Genomic DNA, 20,196 nt, shown 5'->3' on the forward strand with positions numbered 1-20,196 from the left:
CTCTTGATTCTTTGTGTATTGGAACTTGAAGAAATGCATTTTTAAAGTCGATCTTTGTAAATTTCTTGCCTTTCGATAACTTTGCCATAAGGTCATTGATGCGTGGAATTGGGTACTTGAAATCCTCTAACGCAGGATTAATAGTATTCTTGAAGTCAACACATAGCCGAATTGAACCATCGCTCTTGACAACAGGAGTGAGAGGACTGGCCCATCTTACCTCTTCAACAGGTTCAATTATTTTGTCACTTATCCACTTCTGTAGTTCTTTTGTAACCAAGTCAATTCTTGAATAAGGTACACGCCTGGGAGGTATGATTTTCGGTGTAGCACCTTGTTTTAGATGTTGTTTGACATAATTGCATAGTATTGGTTTCTTGCTAAGTTTTGACTCGCATTGTTTGATCAGTTCTTGAATAGTATTGTCATAATCTTCTTCGACTAAGTTTACAAATCTATCTAGTATATTTCTAAAGACTGCTATCCAGGTCCTTCCTAAGAGTGCAATCTTATCACTCTGGACTACATAAGCAGTTAAGATTTGACTTTTGTCTTCGAATTTTGCCTTGACTTTGGTAGTTCCTAAAACATTTATTGTGTTTCCATCATAACCAGTTAATTTAATATCTGATTTATTTAAGATTTTTACTCCAATCTTTTTCGCGATATGAATCGGTAGAATACTATACTTTGACCCGGTGTCGATCTGCATCAAAATAGGCACGTCGTTCAAATATACCGTGACCTTATAAGCATCGTTAGCTGTGTAATTATTATCGGTATCCATATTGTTTATGTCTAAATTGTATAAATTATATTCTTTTCTTTCTAGTTTGTCAATATCATCTTCTTTTATCTCTTCTATATTTACAGTGTTTACTTTATTTGTATATCGTGATTGATTATTGTCGTTGTTATGATATTTATAATTGCATACTTGATTAGTTCCTCGATTTCCAATATTATGATTATCGTTATATCTTTGAATACATCTTGAATCGTTATAATGTCTGTTATATCTGTAATTATAATCATTATTAAATCTATTATTATTATAGTCATTTTTAATATAACTAGCTCTATTATCAAATCTCGAAGAATTATTGTACGATCCTGGATAGTTTGCTCTGACGTTGTAATAATTCGCGTTATAATTCTGATATCTAGGGTTGTAATTATTTCCTTGGAAACTGGGGTTATAATTATTTCCTTGATAAATATTTCTTTGAAAGTCATGGCCTCTTGCTGTCCATCGTTGTCTGTTATCGTTATTCGATCGTGGATTATGTCTATCGTCGTATCTGACCACCTGTTTGTTTTCTTCAACTTTTATGCCTCTTTGTCTTTCCAAATGTTTTACGCTTGTCTTCAGTCCAATTGATGTAACTTTCATTTTTACCTTGTACAGCTGCATTGAATAATAACAATTTCGAACTTGTAGATTTCCTCGGGTGTAATAACCTAAATTTTTCAATCAATATCGATGGATTGATGAAATCGGTAGGTGAACATATCGATTTGAGCTTGATGTATTCTTCGTCTGGTAGTCTTCTTGTGAAGGATCCTGCTTTTTCGATATCAGAGATCTGAGCATCGTTGAATATGTCTTCGAAACGACTTAGAAAAACATCGCCATTACCTGTGTATGTTGGAAATTCAATATTAATATTAACATTATTATTTGAGGTCTGTTTCATAATTTATAATTTACAATATCCTTATTTCTCTATTTTATAGTATTGGATTTTATAAAAATTTTAAGAAGTTAATTTATATTTAATATTTTAGAAAATTTTACTGCCACCATAAAAAGGTTGCAGAAATCAAAAGCAGAAAATAAATGTTATAAACGTATATTACGTCAATTTATTGATATTTAAATTAAAAAAATATAATGATCACATATTCAAAAATAGTTTGCTATATATATTGACAATGTAATTTATCATAAATTGATCTTTTTTTAAAAAGTTAAAAATAAAAAATTGAATATTAGTTTGTTAAGTAAATTGATTTATAAAATATAAAATTTAATATTAGTTTATAAAAAATTGATTTAAAATAAAAAAGGTTGTTTTTAACAAAAAGAAAGAAACAATTTTTATTACATTTGAAATATTTAAGTTACGCCATAAATGACTTAAGGATAAAAAAAAAATAATTTTTTAAAGTAATATTATTTAACAATAATCTTTATATGTTAAAAAAAATAATCTGAATTCGTTAAAAAAATTAATATTATCGTTAAGAAGAATTACTATTATATTTACTACGTTAAAAAATTTACTATTATTTTACTAAGTTAAAAAATTTACAATTATTTTTACCACGTTAAAAAATTTACTATTAATTTTACTACGTTAAAAAATTTACTATTATTTTTACTATGTTAAAAAATATTTTTACTACGTTAAAAAATTACTATTATATTTACTACGTTGAGGGAAGCAAATTGAATGTTACTAATTTTTTAAATAAATAAAGAGAAAATCATGCTAATGTATTTGTAATTTTACGATTAAAAAATAAGCAGGGGGAGCTAATAAAAAAAATGCTTATTATTTTAATAAATAAAAGGAAAAAATTTTTTTTAAATATGTTTACCTTACTTTTTTAAATAAAAATTTTTTTCTTTTTTAAATGCAATAATTTTGTTTAATAATTGTAATTATTATTGAAAATAAGATTATCTAGTATAAAAAGTAAATAAATCTATAGCTATATACTATATCAGAGGTATCTGTATCCTACTTTTTAAGATACATTTTTATATACTTTTATTTAACACTTTTTTATCAAAAAAATAAAAATATTTAAGAGCTAATTTATCTCATATGTATGAGCATATAATTTAAATAAATATGTATTATAAAAATATTAAGACTAATATAATAAAAAAAAATATATAATATTAAAACTTATATATAAAAAAAGATATAAATATTAATTTTTTCTCATATATATCTATATATATATCAGTTCAAGATTGCGAAGGATATTTTTATTATGCAAAGGAATTTATAAATCTTTGCTTAGCCATTACGCCCATTAATTATAAGCACAAAATTATTTTAAGAAATAAATTTATTTAGAATTTTGTAAAATAATTTCATAGATATACCGCTACTTTTAATGAATAAATTATAAGTTTAATGTAAAAAAAAAATTTTTTTAAATCTATTTTTGATTTTGATTGAAAAAAACTTAGTAAAAAATTAAAATCTAGCAATAACTTTTATAATTCAGTACTTGATCAATTTACTCAAAGAGAAATACGATTAATACTTTTTTCATTATATCAATTTTTTACGGTTTAACTAATAAATATAATTATCGATTGCCCCTCTAGTAGTAAACTTGACGCTTCGTCACTGTTTTATAAAAAATCTAATATAGATCAAGGCCTAAAATAAGTAGGCCTAAAGTAAAGACCTTAGATAAATATGTTTAGTGGGTCTACCGTTTAATCCCTCTCCCCTCCCCCCATTTCATTAGCAAAATCTTCGCTATGCCTATGAGTAGGACGTTTATATTTAATTATGCAAATATACATAATTAAGCTAATTTGTATAAATAACCTGAATTTTCGATATTTAAGAAATCCCCAATATCTTGATGTTTAAGAAAGAGAAAAATTTGGAGGCAACATACCTAAGATTTTCTCTCCTATTCCCCCCACCCCTTCACCTTCCATTCATATGACACTAAATGCCCTCTCATCTTTTATATTATTATAATTGTGTTCTTTATATGTAGATAAGTTTTTAATTATATATATTATATCATCACCCTTTATTTATTTTATAAGTAATAAAAGCATGGTGATTGATGGTGCATAAAATAAAATAAATTCGATTTTTTTATATATATTTTTACTTTTTTTGCACCTTGTCATTGGCTCTTTAAAAAATTGCCTTCAGGGTTCTTATTAATAATTAAATAGTATTAAAAATTCATATCATATACAAAAATGAGCCCAGAATCTTCATCATTGGAGTCAACGAAATATTTTTTGAAAGTTAAAGTTCATTCTGGTACCAAGTTGGCTAAAAAGGATATATTTGGTCTTAGGTATAATTCAATTATTCATTTTCTGATTCATTTTATTATTATTTGTGATTCTAATATTTAAAATCTAATATATAATATTGAAATTTAAATAATTTAGTGATCCCTATGTTCGTGTTACTTATCATCAGATCATTAATGGTAACAGGCTTAAAATTATTAATCAAATTCAAACTATGACCATTAAAAGGGTTTATTTAATATATTATTTATACATTATTATAGCTGTATATCAGCTTCTATTTGCTTTTATTAACCTTTTTATGATGTAATATTATTAATATTTGTTTAAGAAATTAAATTATATTGTGGAGAAGGGATGGACCAGAGTTTGCAAAGTGTTTAGTTTTTAAATTAATTTAAAATGTAATTTGATTAATTATTTTTATTGTAAAGAATTTGAATCCAATATGGGACACTGAAATGGCTTTTAATATTAGAACACCTTTGAAAGATTCATATATATTATTTGAGGTCTTTGATGAAAATCGTATCACACGAGATGACTTCTTAGGTCAGGTACGTGTTCACCTTTCAGATCCAAATATCAAAATAATATCAGATGACTTGACTTTTCCCCCAAAAAGCAATGATACCAACAATACAAATGATAATGATGATATACTACCAAATAATATTAATACAGATTTACCACCTTCTTTAGAATTAACTTTTCCTAGCTATATAGCAGCCTGGGGTGAGGATTACCAAACTATTTCTATCAAATCTCAATCAAATCATTCAGATATTCAGAAAAATGATCTAAACAATAATGACAATAATCTAAATAACAATAATCTCATATATTATTATACTGTTCATAGTTTACCCTTAGTTGATTCTATAATAGAGTTGGGCCTCAAGAAAAGAAGCCCATTGTCCAGGGTTAAAGGAACTTTAAATTTGGGCATGATTTTAGTATCGGTGCCAAAAAATAGATCAATTTTGACCTTTCCTCTTGTTAGTTATGGCTCTTCAAATTCATCCTCTTCTCCTATATCAACCATACCAACTCCCATTCTCAATGTTATTAATAACAATAATGGCACTCCTGTAAATGAAAGCAATAACCCTATTGTGACTAATATTAGTAAATCAACTTTTCCTCTTTCTAATTGTAATGATCCTAAGTCAATATCTTACTTAAATAACATTTTTGCTCCCTCCAATCCTATATCTAACAATAATGGCAGTTCTTTCGATAAATATAGAGATACATCAACCGATAGTCCTTATATAGTATTACCCCATTCACTTCAGCTTAAACATGTCCATAACAAATCTAATAATATCCTTACCAAAAACAAACTAAAGAGTGCCCAATTAGTTAAAAATACCGAAGTTTCACCTACTATCAGTCAGGATTTGAATGCAAACCAAACTAGCACCATTGGTTTGACTGAATATCACACTTCATCAATCATCAATAATAATGGTGAAAGTAAGAACAATATTAATATAAATAGTGGTATAGAGGAAAGTGTGTCAAATGAAAGTCCAACAAGCTATAGTGATTTGCAAGGGACCTCTTTTTCTCGGTTTTCAGAAAATGACATGTTATTGAATGCACCTGTAGTGACTCCGAGTAAGTTTTTTTTTTATTAAAAAAAATTATAAGCTTGCCTTCACAGTTCACACTATATAAACAATATATCCTTATATTTTTGAAGAATTAGAATTTTCAAGTTTATTTTATTATATATCAATTTTTAGCTATTTACATATATTATAATATTGTAGCTAATCATTATTATTTATTAAAAAAAATTTACTATTGTCATTGCATTATAATTGATAAGATGAAGATATGTCCACATTTGAAATAAGGTTTTATTTAATTATTTGAATCTTCATAGTTGCCTCTCTTAAGGATGACATAAAAAAATTAAAGTATTAATTTCAAAATAAATACAGACATTCAATTTATATTATAATTAATTACATTAAGATTGTTTTATTTTTTTATTATTTATTACTTTATATCAAGAAAATAAATTAAATATTTTTTTTTATCTTTCTTTCAAGAATAAGGAAAAAAAAACAAGATGCCATCATCATTTAATATTTAACCTATATTTACACTTTATCATCTAAATACATGTCTTATTATGGAGAATATACATTTTACCTTTTTCTAAACAACATTTTACAAATATAAACAATTTCCATTTTTATCAATTATTAAATCACTCAAAATTGAGGTTTCGATACTTAATATTAAGAAGGACATTTTTTTGGAAGGGAGGGGGGCTGTTTAATTGAAGGTGTTTTATTTTTTTGAATGGAATACGTCTAATTTTGCTACTTGTTCCTATCCTTCCTTATAAGAACTGAATAAAATTTTATATCTGGATCCTAATTTAGTTAAGGTTATATCCAAAGTAGTGATTTGCATCAGATCTAATTTTTCAAGCCCATCCTGAAATTTTTATTAAAAAATTTGTCCTGCATGACCCTATCCTGATCAAGCCCGACCTGAAATATAAATAAGATTATTTGTTCGCTCGGCCCGAATTCATAATAAGAAAAATTAAAAAAAATTTTGATTGTAAATATTATTAATTTGTCTCACAAAATTTAATATCTTATTTAAAAATTTAGGCCCGACCCGAGATTTTTAAATAAATATTAAGCCCGAACCATAATTATTTTTGAAAAATAGGTGATTTGGCAGATCTCTAATCCAAAATATCAAAAAATTCTATTCATAAACTTTTGAAACTTTATCGAAAAAGAAGAAATAATCTTTTTTTAATATAAAAATAAAAACATGTTCAAAATTTAATTCTAGAAAATTTCAAAAATTTAACATAGATTTCATAAAATTTTTAAACTCTCTTACTGCCAAATCAGTAAAAATTGAAATAAAATTTTGAGTAAATAATTTTTTCGAGATCTGCAGAGGTACCATTTTCATGGCCTGGCCCGGATTTTTTTAAAATATATTATATTTAATTTTAATGTTTATAGCTAATAATGGCGATTTAAAATATTTGATTTTAAAATATACGGCCCTGCCCGGGTATTTTTTTCAAAAAAAATTTCAGGTCCGGCCTGGGTTTTTTTAAAAAAATTTAGGCCCGGCTCAGATATATTATAAAATAATACGGTCCGACCCGTGTATCTAGGCCGGGCCGATCCTGCAGATATCTGATTTTTAAAAAAAATATATATTAAAATATTTTAGCGGCAATCTTCAAATTTTAATATTTTTTTATCTATTAATTAAGACCGGGTCAAAAATTTGATTTGATTTAAATAAAATATTCGCTCTCTATAAATCCCAAAACTATTTTTGTCAGGGACCTAATTAGAAAAGGGAAAACTTTCCCCCTCCCTCCACGAATAACCCTCCCCTCCCCTAATTAAATATTTATCAACATTCTTTTATTAAATATAAAAAGTGGTTTTTCGACTGTTTTGGGAAGCAGGTCTTTTTATGATCTTTTTCCCTTGTAATCTTGTAAAAACAAACTTGTATTTCTTTCTAAAATACAAAAATATAATATAATATATTCTGTTCGAATATGGATAAACAGTACACTTATTTATATAAAAATGGCAATTCGAACGAATACCTCTAGGAACACCATCTAGAAATACCATTTTTGTCCATACATTTTTCAACTGAATCTGGAGTTAGAATAAGAACTATAACTACCAAGTGACGCATTGGTAAAAAAAAATAATTGTGAAGAAATGAATAATTTTTGTTTAAAAATCGACTAGGCCATTTTTTTGGATATGTGAGTTATTATTCTTCTCTGTTCATCGATATTTAAATATTTTAATTCCAAATAATTGATTTTTCTATTATATAAAGAACTTTATCTTCATATATTTTTTTTGGAATTTTTTTATGCTGCTTAATTATGCATAAATTTAAGCCTTTGTTATTCACTTATTTATGAATAGGTAGTATGGCATGTAACAAAATTTATAATTATTTATTTGTAAGACTCAATTCGAGGCACAATAAATAAATAAGCCTCTGTTTGGATCACATTTATATTAAGATATGACTCTTCTACCTTCTAACATTCATATATATTTTTTATTGAGATTTTTTTATTTTCATTTTTAAATATTTTCTCCCAAAATCTGCGTAATGTGCTATTAGTTTCTTAAAATGCTTATATTTTATCTGATATCCCATGACAGATGTTTAAATCAGGGGCGGCATAGCCTTTACAATCTCGAGGGGCTCATCAGGCCTTTTTTTTTATCTAACATTATCAAAATTACATTTGGTATAAAAAAGTTCAAAATTTTGAGGGGACTCTTCAGATTTTTTACGGGACTCTAGCTCCTGCGCCCCCCCCCCACCCAGTGATGTTACTGACTTAAATAATAATTTTTGAATGTTTATATTCGGCCTGTCATATAAATGTGTAAATGGTTCCTTTATATTATATTATGAATATAGTTTTTTTCTTAAGAAAATACTGAGGCAGACACATTTTGGATTTCTCTCTATGGAAGACTGACAATGCGTTTTCTGATGCTAGCGTTTAAGTTGAAGAACTTCAACAATATCTAGATGCTAAATTATATATTGGAGATGATAATATTTTAAATTGGTGAAAGACAAATCATAATGACTTTCCAAATTTATTGGCTCTTAAACTCCTAGTTATCCCTGCTTCGTCGGTTAGCAGTGGAAGAGCGTTTTCAGCTGCTGGCAGGGTCTTTGAAGAAAAAAGGACTCGTTTTAAAGCCAGATAAACTGAACTTCTCATTATTTATATATCACAATTATTCACTTTGTTATACTTTTGATAATGATATCGATATGCTATTTTAATGTGTTCATTATTATATTTTTTAGTTCAATATTAACTATTATATCATCTACATTCGACATGAATCATGCTTATTGTTTTTATATAATCGTATTAATTTTTAAATTCGATTGTATTTTAACTTTTTTATAAAATTTTTTACAAATTAAATAATGCAACTTAATATATATTTTGATTAGATCATGACCATTAAATAAACTTTTATTTAAGGTAGCGATGAATAAATACACATAAATTATTTTTGGATATTATAATATTTCTTTTTTACGATCATGGGTTACTTTATTTGAATATTTACTGATATGATATGTTGTCAAAATGTAGTAGCAAATAATTAATTTTTTTAAAAGGTAATAAACTCAAATTGTAAAATTTTATTCGGGTTTGGGTCGGGTTGGATTAAAAAAATTTGCGTTCGGGTCGGACTCGGACAAATTTTTTTTAAATTTCGGGTGGGGCTCGGGTTGCGAAAATTTTTTTTGCAGACCTCTAGTTAGTATTATTAAAAAATTAAAAGTCTTGTTGACGTGTTGACCATCTAAAACATGTGTAATTAATTAAATAATTAATAACTTTTAAATTTATGTATTCCGTTAAAATTCCCAATTCATTTTTTTATACCGGAAATACCCAACCAATTTTTTTTTTAAATAGCTAAACATTTTGCAATATGTAAAAAAAAAAATTTAATGTTAATATTATTTTTACACACTCAAAAAAAATGTAAATTAATCTTTCAAAAAAAATATTCCTTTTATTTTAAAAAATTACTCTTAATCCTTTATCTACTCCAGCTTCCCCCAATTCTCTCCAAACGATGTACCCTATATCACCTTTTGACCTCGCGATGTCCTCTCATAAAGATGATCTAGAAGCTGCCGTATTATCTCCCCTCGTCAAATCGAACAACGTTCAAATCTCGCAATTTTATATCAGCCAAAATAATAATGATATTACTATGAAAAATGACAACTCCGCCAAATCTATCGGTTCGAGTAACGAAGAAATGACTGAAATGGGAGAGCCAGCTTTGCCGGACGGCTGGGAGGCCAGGCAAGACGCCAATGGCCGCATATTTTACATATGTCACAGGGAAAAGAGGACTCAATGGGAAAGACCTAATTTGTGAGTGTTTTTAATTATTTATTTTTTTAAATGCACATATACATATTTGGAGATGTATTTTTTAATTATTTATTTTTTACATTATAATTGCCAGGCTTTAGATAGAGAACATTAAACGATTTAACACAACATCCAAACAATTAATATAAGATTTGAATAATAAGATTTATGATATCTTTAGAAATGGTATAAATTACCTTCGTATGTTCATATTTATAAAAAAAAATGCGTAACTTATAAAAAGAAAGAAATTCAAAATAGAAGAAAATATGATTTTGATAAAACTCAATATTAGACGACACTACTTTATAACCTCAATTTATTTTGTTTTAAGATCGATATTTTAAAAAAAATATTATTTTTGAAAAATATAAATTATTGCATATAACGCAAATACTTATACTATATATCAAGGCAGAATCGATTTGCATTAATTACAAAGAAAAATATTTCATAATTTAAACATTTTCCTTTCAATATAAATATATAATTCATTATCAAAAATTTTGAGTTATTGGGGGGAGGGACAGGAATTTTTATTTGGGAGGCCAACTCTCCCTCTGACCCTCTATAGTTACATCAATGAATTAATGCCAAAAAAAATCGAATTCGGTTATAAGATAATTATTATAATTTGGTTCAATCGTTTATAAAAAAAATAAATATTTATTTTTAAATTAACGCACGAATTGTTTTCGTTATAGGGGTATAATTTTTAAAAGCAAATTTATATTTTTAATTGACAATCAAACAGTGCATATATCAGGAAACAAATTTGTAAGTTAAGGGTAGCTAAATTATATATTTTTAGAATAAATATATATAGTGTTTATGACGTTTCAAGCCGCACGACCCAAACTTGTTTTTCAGACAGATAAAAATTATAAGATCTTAATTATCAGATAAGATCAAAAAAAATTGTCTTAATCAAATAAACTTATAATATCATATTTAAAACCGGCTTTCCAAAAAAAGGAAGATGACTTTTAATTCGCGAATTTACAAATAAATAAAAATAATGCCAAAATTTATTATATATTTTTGTTAACATATTTGAAAATAAAAACAATTTTTAAAACCAAATTCTTAATGATATAGAAATGATATTTGTGACAATACACTTTCTACCAGCTTTAATTCTCGCAACGAAAATGGCGATACATTTGACTTGAATGATGATAATATGTTGCATCAATCTCGTCCTACTTCTTCCTCAAATCTTTCCAATCTATCCAAAGAACGTAAGGTTTACAATCTTAGAAGACATATCAGTGTCGACTATACCAGCGATTACCCCTCAAACAATGTTCCCACAACAGTTAATAAAAAAAATTTATATAATATTTTTATTTTAAATTTTATAATTATATTTTTTTTAAAGATCCGATTTCTACAAATAAATTTATTTCCCAAAACAGCTAGTTTTAGTGCCTTCCTGGCATTATTTAAAATTTATAATATAATTGTTGGGTAACTATTCCTACTTTGCCAGAAGTTATAACACACTTTTCCCGCCTTCCGACCGAAACCTTACCTCTCATTCATAGTTAGCGCTAATTTACAACAATGCGCTAATTGTGAATGAGGGGATAGGGGCCATATTTTTCTCAGCAGAGTGGTTATAATAATAATCTTAGAATAATACTAATCTACAGAGATGTTCCAACTGACTTGGTATTATAGTGTTATTAAAATCTTCGATTTAGCCAATTTATTTTAAAAAATCGGTAAAATCAAAATTTTAGATGAGCAATTACCTAAGCCTCGAAATTTCGTTAAAAGAAAGCGAAATCTTCGCGCCATCATTTGGCCATATCTTGAGGCTTGGGTAATTAATTTTGATTTATGCGGTGTTTTTAAAAAAGATTTTTAACACTACTTGATATTGATCAACTATAACGGCCAATGAAATTTTAGCCGAAATTGGCCCACACCCAAAAATGATAAATAACCCTGATAAGCTTAGAAGAAGAAAAAATTTTTAAGCCTACAAGCCATGAATTGATAAAAAAAATAGTCATCTACCAATTTTTCATCACATTTATTTTTTTTATTACTTTTGTAAAATTTCATATATTACTAAAATTTATGATTAATTTGTATCCTTGTTACAATAAACACTACATATTATATTACTATAATTTTTTGGTACCGGCCAAAAACGTGGCATCGGTTTATTCTGCTTATTTTTGAAAATATATTATAATAATAGTCATTTTTTTTACAATAAATAAAGGTATATCCCAATCCTTTTTTTAAAATCATTTTAAAATATTGATTCAATTTTTTAAAAAAAAACCGAAATCAGAAACCTTCCATTTTAAGCCTTCTAAACGACCTACAAAAGCTGAGGGACAAAAACCAACCCAACAATGTTGAACCACAACAACCTCTGAACCCCAGTAATGATAGCCCCCAAGATAATTTGCATAATTCTGAAACTGTTGAAACATTACAAAATAATTCCCAAAATTCTCATACCGATCTTGAGCAAAGATCGCACGAAGACGGTTTGCCATTAGGTTGGGATACTCAATTGGCGCCCAATGGCCGCAAATTTTTTATCGATCACAACGAAAAATTGACTACTTGGATTGATCCTCGGACCAATTTGCCTAGCCCTCACCCTTCTAGGAATCGTATATAATAAAATATTTTTTATTTTTCATTTAATATTGCCATTATTGTTACATACCTGTTGAAGTAGAATGGGCTAATTAAAATCGATTAGATTAAAATCCCGATTTATATCACCCTAATTTTTTAAAAAAAATTTTCTTTACTAAATTTGATCAAAATACTTATTACAATGTAAGACTAGGACTTATTGTACTAGTAATCATTACTTATATAACGAAAAAAAATATTACTACATTTATTTTGATTTTCATTATTTTGATTTTTGACATAATGTAAAATAATAATTGTTAATATATATAATAATAATTTTTAATATGTATAATTCTAATCTCAATGTAGTGAGAGAGATTGTTTAAAATTTTAAATATAAAACCTAAAGTAATATTAAACCTAACATTATTTATTATGTTAAAAATCAGTTTGTATTAAAAAATAAAATTCCAATAATATGATTAACAATCACAGGAATTATTCATGTCCTCGACATTATTATGAATTTTATTGTTTAAGAGAACACTAGTTTTCCTATACAATTCTTTAAGCTTGAAATGAACTCTAGATGATGATGATGTAAATAAATGTTTTACATCTCGTGAATTGTCCTGCTAACCACCATTCAATTTTTTTAAAACTTTATATATTATTTCAATTGAAAACATATATTATTAAATGGGTCAGACCGATGTGGCTTAAAATTTTACCAAGATAGATAAGAGATTGGTGTTAAGATACAAAATTAGCCACATTCCATTGTCGACTCGCTCTCATTGGCTATTAAATTTGAAACATATTTAGAGGTTAATAGATAGTATAAGAAGTGTGTTGGCAAGAGTGTTATAACAATCTCCATACTTAAAAATGATGGGTTACAAGAATAACCATGTAATATTTAAATAAAAAACGAATTTAGATATAATTAAATCTTTCTTTTAATTTTGTCAAATAATCTATAAACATTTTAAAAAATTGCTCATTTGATTTATGTAATCGAGATTATTACATTAAGAGAGACAAATATAACCTTCGCATTTAAATTGGGCTAATACATCAAGACACCCAGTTGTGAAATAATAGTAGCTAAAATAAAAAATAATAAAACCATTATTTTACAAGTCAAAAAAAAATTTGGTTTAACAGTTTTATTTGAATCAGGAATTTGGCATTAGTATTCGTTTTCGAAAATATTGATTGACCTTTTTTTCGACTAACTAATATCGACTAGCTTTTGTTTTAAAAAAACAGTATGCACATATCGAATTTTTAATTGACAGTCTGTTTTTTATTTAAAAAAATATAAAATTAGCTCATGGCTTATCAATATATATTTTTTCGATAATTTCATGATCAGGTCTTCTGCAGCATTTAACCCTTTATTTATAAGGTAATATTTTTTTAGGTAAAAAAAAATTATATGATATTTTACAACCTAAATCCTTAAAATAGTAGTTTGAGTAAAATCGCAATTTATACTTAAAAAAATCGTTTAATTAAAAAAAACTTATTTTTGGATTTTGAATAAAATAAATACTAATTTTGCCAACCCTATAAAGGTTATAGAATATGGGTCATTTCACCATGTCACATCGATCAAAAAAAATTCATTTTCGGCCGACCTCGTTTAAAATTGTTAATAATTATTGGAATTATTTAAATCGATAAAATATAAGAAAGCCTTATTTTAGCTTGCTTGCACAACTGGTTCTCGAGATACAGAGCCTCAAAGTAAAATTTTTAATTATATCTCAAAAACTATGCAATTTAAATGGTTTTCTGAAAATTATGCCTATATGGTTCAAGTTGAAATACAAGGATTTCATTGGAATAATGGACTAGTTACCCTTCATCCTTTTGTGATTTATTACAAGACATTTAATAATTTACATCATTTAAGTTAATAAGATTGGAAACTCTCATTCATAACACAATTACCGTTCATTTATTTTAAAAATATTTAGTCCGCTACCTAACTTATCCAATTTCTCGAGATAAAATTGAAGCAAAATTTAATTTAAATTCATAAGAATCGCAAATATTAAAAATAAAATTTTCGAATATTAATGTGAATCTAATATATGAAAAAATAAATAGATATATAATAGACATTTTAAAAAATTTACAGATTCTAAAGACGCTATTTTTCGCACATTAGCCATGTATCTTGGGAATCAGGTGGACTAGCGGGCTAAAATAAACAGCTATCTAATTTTTTCCCCTATCTAAAAATTCCATAAATTTTTAACAATTTTAAAAGGGATCGGCCGAATCAGGATCGATTTGATATGGAATGACCAATATTACGATTGCCAATTAATCTTATAATCTTTCATAAATATGGGGGTTGGTAGTAAATCAATAACTGATATTTTAAATTGTATAATTTCACATTATATTTATTTGTAACAATTTTCAATTTTACTAATAGTTACAACAGAATTCATTAAATAAATGCATATTAATTATATTTTTTTAAAAGATTGCATTTTATTTGGCACCTTATTTAATTTATTAATATTTTTCTTTTATATAAGAATCCTTGCTCTCCGATCACTCCATATCCAGCATTTCTGATGATACCATTGAAAACGATTTTGTGGTGATAGATGGAATATCTACATCTAAATTTAGCAATAATAAAGATACGATTTCTTTATCGAATCTAAGTGTCAACCCAGCTTTCATGGTTGATGATTTGGGACCTTTGCCAGTATGATATTATATATATAATATATAAAATTTTTGAAAATTATGAATATTTTATATAATCCTAGATTTATATTTTTATTTGTAATGGAATTAACGTGATATCTTAACATAGTTAGGAAGTTTATAATATAATTTATTGATTCATGGTAAATTATAATTATTAATTTTATTTTATATCTAAAAACAGGATGGTTGGGAAGAAAGAATACACGTAGATGGTAGAATATTTTACATAGATCACAATTCTTGCTCCACTCAATGGGAAGATCCTAGGCTAAATTTAACGGCCATAGCTGGACAAGTTTATATTTACAAAAATTTGATATGAAATACCACATACTATTCTCTTAAAATTATATTTTGTTTTAAGATTTTTGGGTAGAGGGTATAAAATGTATATTGCCAATTTCCACACTAAATCATCAAAAAAACACGATATTCGATTCGCATCCAAGAAAAAATTAAATTTTATAGGGATCACATCAAGGGAGAGTCGATATTTAAGCCCATAAATTTTGAAAAAACAGGATTTTGGAGTTATTTAACAAATTTTAATTTATATATTTTAAATTGAGTGATTTTTATTTTAATAATATAACTTAACTTTCATTTTATTCTCCCCAAGGTTAATAAAAGCTTGCATACAAAATCTAGTTACAAGATATTTCATATTCATCGTTTTGGATAAAACAAAGGCCGTTTCTAGATAGACGTTTTTTTCAAATCGGGTTTTGGGTTGTTACCAGCAATTTTTTTTAATGATTAAATGGCATCTGAGTAGTGTTGTTAAAACGCCGCAAGTCGCGACCCCGACCCAAAGTTCGGGTCGTTTTTTTCGACTCAGACTTGAAGTTTATTTTTTAAGGCAAATATGTAAAAATATATTTTGCAAACATGTTAAATTAAAATTTCAGTGAAGATGTACCATAGGCAATTGACAATTGTCATAATCGTCATTTTTGAATTTTTATAAGGCAAATGGGTAAAAATATATTTTGTAAACATGTTAAATTAAGATTTCATTGAAGATGTACCTTAGAAATATGACAATTGTCATAATCGTCATTTTTAAACTTTTTTGAATTTTTTTTTAGACAAATGGGTAAAAATATATTTTGTAAACATGTTAAATTTAAATTTCAGTGAAGATGTACCATAGTAAAGTGACAATTGTGATAATCGTCATTTATGAACTTTTTTAGGCAAATGGGTAAAAATATATTTTGTAAAATGTTAAATTAAAATTTCATTGAAGATGTACCTTGAAAGTGACAATTGTCATAATCGTCATTTTTAAACTTTTTTGAATTTTTTTTAGACAAATGGGTAAAAATATATTTTGTAAACATGTTAAATTTAAATTTCAGTGAAGATGTACCATAGGAAAGTGACAATTGTCTTAATAGTCATTTTTGAACTTTTTTTCAATTTTTTTAAGGCAAATGGGTAAAAATATATTTTGTAAACATGTTAAATTAAAATTTCATTGAAGATGTACCTTGAAAGTGACAATTGTCATAATCGTCATTTTTGAACTTTTTTCAATTTAATTGAATCAGATAGATAAAAATATATACTGTAAACATGTTAAATCAATTTTTCAGTGATGAAAAACCTTGAAAAAATTAAAATAGCCATTGATAATTTTTTTGGAATATTTTGAAGAAAATGGTTAAAATATAAATTATAAACTAGTTAATTAAAATTTCAGAAGCCATAGAAAAGTGATAAAAGTTTAAATTAAATAAGAATGTTTCTTTATTCTGATTATACTTTCTCATCGCTAAAGTTGGGGATAACACTGTATTATTAATAAGATACAATAAAAAAATATATATATTTAATATTTTAATCATATTTATTTTATATGTGTAAATAGAGATATTTAAAAAAAATTTCGAAGTATTCTAAAAAGTGGTTAATAAGACGCTACTTTATTGAAAAAATAGCGGACACTCTTATAAAAACAGGCTTTGAAATACTAATTATAAATAAAATCAGTTTTCCAAAAATAAATAAGTATTTATATGAGATAGTTTGCCACCATGAATCTTTTTCTCTGGTTCTTCTAAACTAAAATATTAATATAACATGTTTTACAAATAAGATTTTTACTATTTGTTAAAAAATAATTATGACTTTTATCACTTTTCTATGGTACATCCTTAATGAAATTTTAATTTAACATGCTTACAAAATATATTTTTACCCATTTGCCTTAAAAAAATTGAAAAAAGTTTAAAAATGACTATTATGATAATTGTCACTTTCCTATGGTACATCCTCAATGAAATTTTAATTTAACATGTTTACAAAATATATTTTTACCCATTTGCCTTAAAAAAATTGAAAAAAAGTTCAAAAATGACTATTAAGACAATTGTCACTTTCCTATGGTACATCTTCACTGAAATTTAAATTTAACATGTTTACAAAATATATTTTTACCCATTTGTCTAAAAAAAATTCAAAAAAGTTTAAAAATGACGATTATGACAATTGTCACTTTCAAGGTACATCTTCAATGAAATTTTAATTTAACATTTTACAAAATATATTTTTACCCATTTGCCTAAAAAAATGACGATTATCACAATTGTCACTTTACTATGGTACATCTTCACTGAAATTTAAATTTAACATGTTTACAAAATATATTTTTACCCATTTGTCTAAAAAAAAATTCAAAAAAGTTTAAAAATGACGATTATGACAATTGTCACTTTCTTATGGTACATCTTCAATGAAATTTAAATTTAACATGTTTACAAAATATATTTTTACCCATTTGTCTAAAAAAAATTCAAAAAAGTTTGAAAATGACGATTATGACAATTGTCACTTTCAAGGTACATCTTCAATGAAATTTTAATTTAACATGTTTACAAAATATATTTTTACCCATTTGCCTAAAAAAGTTCATAAATGACGATTATCACAATTGTCACTTTCCTATGGTACATCTTCACTGAAATTTAAATTTAACATGTTTACAAAATATATTTTTACCCATTTGTCTAAAAAAATTCAAAAAAGTTCAAAAATGACGATTATGACAATTGTCACTTTCAAGGTTCATCTTCAATGAAATTTTAATTTAACATGTTTACAAAATATATTTTTACCCATTTGCCTTAAAAAAATTGAAAAAAGTTCAAAAATGACTATTATGATAATTGTCACTTTTCTATGGTACATCTTCACTGAAATTTAAATTTAACATGTTTACAAAATATATTTTTACCCATTTGTCTAAAAAAAATTCAAAAAAGTTTAAAAATGACGATTATGACAATTGTCACTTTCTTATGGTACATCTTCAATCAAATTTTATCTTAACATGTTTGCTACCCATTTGTATTTGTCTAAAAAAAATTGAAAATGTTCAAAAATGACGATTAAGACAATTGTCACTTTCCTATGGTACATCTTCACTGAAATTTTAATTTAACATGTTTGCAAAATATATTTTTACACATTGGCCTTAAAAAAATAAACTTCAAGTCTGAGTCGGAAAAAACAACCAAGTTTCAGGTCTGAGTCGAAAAAAACAACCAAACTTCAAGTCTGAGTCGAAAAAACGACCCAAACTTCAAGTCTGAGTCAAAAACGACCCAAACTTCAAGTCTGAGTCGAAAAAACGACCCAAGATTTGGGTCAGCTCTGTTCGAACCTACTCCGTTAAGCCGATTAACAACACTACATCTGAGATGTGGATCCCAAATTAATTAGACAAATTACTATTCTTTGTTTGGAAATAAAAAAATTAAAAATACGTTATGTCTAGGAAATGGCCTAACATTATTTGATTCTGATAGCCCTTTAAGAACTAACCCTTGCTAGAGATCTGCAATGACGGGCCAGACCATGCAACGTCTGAAAATTTTTTAATCGGCTGGGTTGGGCAAATTTTTTTTGTATATATATATTTGATGAATTCTGATATTTCATGGAAGTAATAATTAATAAAGTATGGTATTTTTAATTTAACCACTCCCCAAGATTATAAATAGTCGTTTATTTTTGTGTTCAAAAACATATATTTTGGTTTAGACCTTGTATTTTAAAAAAAATTGAACCGGGCCGGGCCAGGCAACTTTAGTAAAAGATTCAAACTTCCGGGCCGGGTAAAAACTATTCCTACCAGGCCGGGCCTGAGAATTTTGCCATTACTACTCTGACCCTTGTTACTAACCTTTTGGGAATTTTTTTAAACCATCACAAGAACTTTTGCTATTGATAGTGTGTTTAAATGATTGGTTTTATACGGCCAAAATCCGGGAAATGAACTAGACACGACAAATAGGAGCACCGACCCAAATCATAGAGGCCGAGTATTTCAATATTAGCATAGAAATAATTATCGTTAATAATATAAGATCGGTATAAATATGCACCATAAAATTACAAAAAAAATCTTGTTTAATTTTAAAATTGTTAAAGTAAAATGGATTTAAAGAAATCAAAGTATTTTATAAATTCGCTTAAATGTTTGGATTGTTGGCAGATCTCAAAAGAGAACGTTATTTAACAAATTTTTATTAATTTGATAATTAAAATATCTTTTAGAGTACATTTATTCAATCTAGTTCGTAATGGGGTTACAATTAATCCTAGTGCACTGAAGGATCTTTCCACCGGAGCTTGCGAATAAGGAGTAGCTAATACTACTCTCGAGAAGGTGTAGGTTATTGAAATTTTTTGGATAGCCAATATTGCAAAATATTTTGATCGGAAGGCAATTTTTGGCTATATAGTAAACAATTAATTTTCATGTCCATTAGGTAATTAGGATTAAATAACAAATAAATATATTTCGGCTCAAAATTAAAGCCGAGCCAACTATTGATCCGATTTA

General features: G+C 26.3%; 1 protein-coding gene across 2 annotated transcripts in view; it reads left to right on the forward strand.

Moving 5' to 3' along the window:
* The first annotated feature begins 3,882 nt into the window (after positions 1-3,882).
* LOC135925019 (E3 ubiquitin-protein ligase NEDD4-like) overlaps positions 3,883-20,196 on the forward strand; it is a 31,605-nt gene continuing 15,291 nt past the window's right edge. The window contains exons 1-8 of one of the 2 annotated variants that reach the window (XM_065460152.1): positions 3,883-4,071; positions 4,169-4,259; positions 4,465-5,653; positions 9,665-9,995; positions 11,094-11,313; positions 12,304-12,634; positions 15,164-15,339; positions 15,526-15,639. In XM_065460152.1, coding sequence (XP_065316224.1) covers positions 3,971-4,071; positions 4,169-4,259; positions 4,465-5,653; positions 9,665-9,995; positions 11,094-11,313; positions 12,304-12,634; positions 15,164-15,339; positions 15,526-15,639 — 2,553 coding nt within the window. In that variant the 5' untranslated portion in view covers positions 3,883-3,970. The remainder of the gene's footprint in view (positions 4,072-4,168; positions 4,260-4,464; positions 5,654-9,664; positions 9,996-11,093; positions 11,314-12,303; positions 12,635-15,163; positions 15,340-15,525; positions 15,640-20,196) is intronic. The other variant, XM_065460153.1, reaches the window with a different exon arrangement.

This window comes from Gordionus sp. m RMFG-2023, chromosome 2 (assembly GCF_954871325.1).
Source record: "Gordionus sp. m RMFG-2023 chromosome 2, tfGorSpeb1-WG-v2, whole genome shotgun sequence".
Classification (NCBI taxonomy): domain Eukaryota; kingdom Metazoa; phylum Nematomorpha; class Gordioida; order Chordodea; family Parachordodidae; genus Gordionus; species Gordionus sp. m RMFG-2023.